This window comes from Indicator indicator, chromosome 35, assembly GCF_027791375.1.
Source record: "Indicator indicator isolate 239-I01 chromosome 35, UM_Iind_1.1, whole genome shotgun sequence".
NCBI lineage: Eukaryota > Metazoa > Chordata > Aves > Piciformes > Indicatoridae > Indicator > Indicator indicator.
Genome location: NC_072044.1, coordinates 1,080,391 through 1,086,437, shown reverse-complemented (window position 1 = coordinate 1,086,437; position 6,047 = coordinate 1,080,391). Strand labels below are relative to the sequence as shown.

General features: G+C 56.3%; 1 protein-coding gene across 1 annotated transcript; it reads left to right on the top strand.

Moving 5' to 3' along the window:
* Positions 1-1,375: 1,375 nt before the first annotated feature.
* Positions 1,376-3,510, top strand: OLFML3 (olfactomedin like 3). The gene is made up of 3 exons (XM_054395950.1): positions 1,376-1,480; positions 2,006-2,291; positions 2,726-3,510. The coding sequence occupies exons 1-3, from the start codon at positions 1,376-1,378 to the stop codon at positions 3,508-3,510; spliced, it is 1,176 nt and encodes a 391-aa protein (XP_054251925.1).
* Positions 3,511-6,047: the final 2,537 nt, after the last annotated feature.

Sequence of the window (6,047 nt, the reverse complement as noted above, 5' to 3'; positions counted from 1 at the left end):
AGAGGTCCGTTGGGATCGGTGGCTGTTGGTGACACTCATGGTGGGTAACCAGGATCAGGACAATCTTGAGTGTAAAAAAACTTTCCCATCACTTTGGCCTGTGTTCATAAATGCATCTAGCCTGCGTGCTCCTAGTGCTGCTGTACAGATACCCTTTGGGTTGGGTGCTGCTGGGAGGTGCTGAAAATAACCTCTCCATTTGGATCTTGCCAGACACTTGGATGCTCAGGAATATTTCAGCAGGAGGTGAGGACAGCCTCACTCACCTTCCCATAACATCTGTGACAGCTGGGGCCTGGGACAGGCTCAGGCAACTGCCCCAAAAGCACGGAAGGGCCAAGTGATGCTGTGCCCAGTGTCACAAACCAGGGCAGATGTACCTTTGCCCAGAGCTGACCTGTATTTTGCTGGCCCCCTGGTTGTGTAACAGCCTCGTGTGAGCTAGCAGGGCAGCTTCGTCTGGGGCCCCGCATGGCCTCTGTTACACAGACCAATGGGATGCAGGATGGGAGATGCAAGCTGCAGAAGGCAGGCTGCAGGAGCACTAGATGGCACACTCGCCCTGTCGCAACACCGCAGCCCTGTGCATGGATGCAGCCAACCCTCAACTGCTGGAGACCTCCAGGCAGAGCCCAGCAAACCAACTGGTCAGGCCTGGGCTAGTGGCAGATGTGACTGCAGGCCTGGCTGTGTCCTGAGCACTGAGCTGCAGCCTCCATCCATCACACTGCAGCTGCGTGCAGTCCTGTCCAGCAGCCAGCACTAGAGGCAGGAGCTGCTGTAGGCACTGCATTGGCTCTAGGGCATCCTTGGGAGCAGGTGCTGAGCCAACAGCCCCACATGGCAGCCTGTGGCAGGGCAGCCCCTGGCCGAGCTGGCAGGCCAGAGCAGCTCTGCTCTGGGGAATCCTGTAGACTCCAGTGTGAGTGGGGGAGGCTGGATAGGGGAGGCCAGCAGCCATGGTGCTGGCCCAGCTTTGACTCTACCAGAGCTGGTGCATGGCCAAGGCAAGCTCAGGCTGGCCTCGGACATCTCTGTGTGGATCAGTGCCCCAGGAGCTCCTGGCCTTGCACCTGGCCCAGCTCGGTCACAGGCTCTCCCCACACTGCAACTCGTGTCGTCTTCAATAGACACAGGACTCATCCTTCCCTTGCTGTGTGGTGCTACTGCAGTGCTGCCTACATCCTGCCCCAGCCCTGCAGTGTGCCGTGCAGGGCTGCTGTGGGCACCCGCTGGGGCACGAAGGGGTTAAGGCGCCTGGGGCTGGTCTTAAGGGAAGGAACAGCCTCTCCCCCCCTCCACATCTGGATTCAATCGGGACTGCAGAGGCTGGAGCATTCCTGAGCACTGAGGTGGAGGCTGCAGTCTGACGGCCATGGGGCCCTGCCGCTGCCTGCTCTTGCTGCTCCTCGCCGTGGCCCTGCACGCCCAGCAGCAGCAGTTCATGGAGTACGTGGAGCGACGCCTCACCCTCTTGGAGGTAGGGTTCTGCACCCCACTTTGCCCCACTCCATCCCACTGTGGGGCTCCAGGCCCTTGCTGGCAGCCAGCAGGGCTGGGAGCAGGCCTGGGTTGAGGAGGAGCTGGGATAGGGACCAAGCACAGGAGGTTTCACTTGAGCTTAAGGAGGAACTTCTTGGCTTTGAGGGTGCTGGAGCCCTGGAACAGGCTGCCTGGAGAGGTTGTGGAGTCTCCTCATTTGGAGACTTTCAAAACTCACCTGGACACTGTGATCCTGGGCAACCTGACCTAGGTGTATCTGCGCTCACAGGGGGGTTGGACTAGATAATCCCCAGAGGTCCCTTCCAAGCTCCACCATTCTGCGGTTCTATGACTCCAGGATGATGGGTGCAGGAGTGGCAGAATGGGGCATAGAGACACGAGCACCAGGGCAGTAGTGCCCTGTGGCTCCAGGGGCTCCCTCAGCCAAGCACAGGCAATGAGACGGTTGCCACGAATGGGCTGTGAGGTGCAGGGACCTCTCATGTCCCCTTGGCCACCCCAGGAGAGGATCGCGCAGTGGCACGACCAGAGCAGCCGCTACTCCACGGAGCTGCGGGACTTCAAGAACCAGGTGCTGGGGATGCTTGAGACAGCGGAGAAGGAGCGGGAGGCAATGCGGGCGGAGGTGGAGAGCACAGCGGTGCGCGTGGACCGGCTGGAGCGGGAGGTGGACTACCTGGAGACGCAGAACCCCGCACCGCCCTGCGTGGAGGTAGATGAGACGTTGATGGAGAAGCAAGCGGCCACAGCAAAACAGAGAAAGAATGAGAAATACGCCAAGCTGACAGGTGAGGGGCTGCTGTGGCTCCCTGGGAAGATGGTCCTGGGTGTGGGGCTACTCTGGGCCTTCCTGGCTCATCCAGGTCCAAGACTCCCCCCTCCATGTGCCATGGCATTATGTCCCATCACAGTATCTCTCAGATATCTCTGACACAAGATGCTGCATCCTCACAGTTGCCTGGGAGTTGTATCCAAGCCCCAGAACTGAGCCCTGGGCTTCTCCAAAGCAGGGCTGGGGTGGGGGTAGCCTCCTCTGTCCATGGCTTAGGTGCAGCAGGGCTTCTTGCTGTCACCAGGGACAACACTGCAGTGAGTGTGCAAGGCAAGTGCCTGAGGGCTGGGCTGGGGCACAGTGGGACTTCAGTGACTGGCACAGGTGGGAACTGTCCCCACTGCAGACCAGGGTGGCTTCCAGGCTTTCACAGCTGCCGCACTCTTGCAGACTGCAGCGACACCATTGCAAGTGTCAGAGCCATGAAGATCCTGAAGCGTTTTGGCAGCACCTCAGGGCTCTGGACCAAGGATGCTGCAGGGAACTCTGAAAAGATCTATGTCTTCGATGGCACTGCCAATGACACTGTGTACGTCTTCCCCCGCATGCGGGAGTTCACTCTCTTCTCTGCCACCCGCAAGGCTGCCCGCATCAAGCTGCCCTACCCCTGGGTGGGCACTGGGCACCTCATCTACAATGGGCACCTCTACTACATCCGCCAGCAGGGCTCCTTCCAGGTGATCAAGTTCAACCTGGCCAACAAGACAGTGGTGGACAGCTCAGTGTTCCCAGCTGAGGAGCAAATCCCTGTCTTTGGGCTCTCTCCCTCCACCTACATCGAGATAGCGGCAGATGAGGAGGGGCTCTGGGCCATCTATGCCACCAAGGAAGACGAGAAGAACATATGCCTGGCCAAGCTAGACCCCACCTCGCTGGACATTGAGCAGATGTGGGACACACCATGCCCACGGGAGAACGCCGAGGCTGCCTTCGTGGTGTGCGGGGCACTGCACGTGGTGTACAACACGCGGCTGCCCAGCCGCTCCCGCGTGCAGTGTGTCTTCGACGTCAGTGGCACGCTGGCCCCTGAGGATGCCTCCCTCGTCTACTTCCCCAAGCGCTACGGCTCCCACTCCAGCATGAAGTACAGCCCCCAGGAGAGGCAGATCTATGCCTGGGATGATGGCTACCAGATCATCTACCGCATGGAGATGAAGAAGAAGCTGCAGGTCTGAGGGGCCACGGCAAGACGTCCTCCCATGTCCAGCCGCTCCTACCCAGGCAAGAGTGGCTCTGCCCATCCTGCCCCATGGCGTACAAGCCAGCCCTGGTGTGGGAGGGCATCTCTGCCCCATCTCCCATCACTGTGAAAGGATGAAATGCTGGACCTCTGCCCCTGGCCACCCCCACTCATCAGCACCATCTGTCCCTGACTGGGACCACCCTGTAGAAACCAGGACTAATTTAATGAGATGTTCTGCTCTGTGATGTAGTGAATAAATACCCTGCAGCGAGCTGCAGCCACCCGCCTGGGGGGAGCACAGGGTGCTGGGGCCAAGCTGCCAGAGCCACAAGCTCTGTGTTATCCCAGTCACCCCAGAAAGCACTTCCCAAGGGTGGGGTGTCCAGGTGGGACAGATCAGTGAGCACAGGGGGCTGTACTGGGGGATTGGGCTGGGGCTTTTGGCAGGGACTTAAGTTGGAGCTTTGGCTCAGCTCCTGTTGCAGCCAGGGGATCTCTGAGTCTGGCCAGGGCCAGCCTGTTTTGCATGTACAAATCTGTGAGCAAAGAGCAAAATCCATTAATCTGAGAGGACAACCGCAGGTCTCCCATGCACACTGGGGCAGTGTCCCAGCCAGCAGGCACCATAAGTTGCTGATTTCCTGAGTTCCTGTCTAATGAAGCCCAGGCATCTCCCTCCTGCAGCTGCACGGTCGCCACAAAGCCCCGGATCCCTGAGCTCCTTCCCATCCCTGTTTCACCAGCGCTGAGTCTCTGCATAGCCCCACAGCTGCTTGCCTTTAGCCAGACTCTCAGCATCCCCCACACCCACCCTGAGGCAAGTTGTCCTGCCATGAGGAGGTGACTTGGTGTTTGCTTCAAGTTCTTCTCTATTATAATTAAAATCTCTTCTGGTTGCATAAGAATGTTTGAATACACACTTTGAATGACTGTAATTGGATGGTGCTGAAAGTTCAACACACTGCAAGTCAAGCAGAGAAATTATCCAAGTGTGAAGGGCTGTGTGAACTGTCAAGTTAATTTATAGCCCTTTTCAAGATCAATAACTACAGTAACAGAAATATAATTTTCAGAAATTGCACAGTTGTAAATAATTACACCAATGATTTCTCTAGCCTAAATGAAAATTGACAGGGCGCTAACATCTCTGCACCAGAAACCATCTTCCAACCTGAGATAAGTCCTGCAAAATCCACCTCTGGCTCTCCTAGGACACAATTGCTCAGTCCATCAGGGACAGGATGGGCACAGCCACCCTGAGCAGCTGCCCTAGGCCCACTCGTGTTGAGCATCACGAATTCCTCAAGGCTTTTAATCTCCTTAGCAAAACTGCCTCATTAGGCTCCATCTTGCCGTGGCAGGATAGCACAGAGCCTGCGTGGCCAGGTGCCCTGCAGAGGCCCTGGCTGCTGGGGACAGCCAGGAGCAGACACAAAGAGCAGCCTGTCCAGGACATGGGATCCCCTTCCTCCTGCCAGAAAACTGCTCATGGAACAGGAGGAGAACTGATTTCTCTCTGCATAGGCTGCCCAAGGTGCAGCCCCCTACCAGCTCACAGCCCTGCAAGCAGGATTAGGGAGGTGTCTCAGAGTGACTGCTGCCACCTTTGCCAGTGGCTTGTGCACCATGGACCAGAACAGGGAAGCAGGACCAGAGCAGGATCCCTGAGAGTGCCAGAAGGGTATGGCTCTCTCCTTTGGGATTCATTGACTAAGAGAAAGTAGCAGGTATTGGGGGTAGGGGGGTGGGGGTGTGTGCACCTGCAGTAACCACTCGCTGGTGGATTTTGTTTTGTGCAAACACTTCAGCAATGAGAAGCAAAATGGAAAAATAGCTGCAGTGCCTGATGGGCTTCTGAAGCACAGCGCTTATCTAGCACTCCACATCTTCAAAGTACTTCAAGAAGCATCAACTAATTAATCCTTGGAACAGCCCTGCAAAGCAGAGCAGCAGCATCTCCCTTTGCTGACAAACGCTGAGACAAAAATCACATTTGGTCATTAGAAGTGTTTCAACTCCAAGCTGGCTTGAAGGCAGCTTGGGTGAGGAGTGGCAGCTCACTCACCATGGTCTCTGTGTTCCAGTTCAGCCATGGGCAGGTTACTTGCAGCCTTCACAGACAACCAGATCCTCTGTCCCCCAGGAGAGTGTTAAATACTTCATTTCCAAGCCCACAGCCCCATTTAGCCTCCTGATGGAGCTGGCTGCACCATAAGGGCTGTCTCATCCCTATGTCCCCTTGGCAGTGCTGCACAGCTGGGTTGTAGCTCTCCATACCAAGGGTTTGGTGGAGATCATGCCAATGTGAGTGCTCCAATGAGTTCACCACTTTCCTTCCGAGCCTGCAGTGCCCTGTGCTGTAATTGCCAAATATTTTATCTCGTTAAAGACGAGCCACTGTAAGTAATGAACCCTTTCATCTCTGCTCCTCTTGAAAAAACCTTCTTGTTGGAAGGCAATCTGATAAAGCAAATTGAGAAGTTAACAGCAGGAAAGAGGAAGGAAGATCTTCTGGTTAATTTCTTCCCC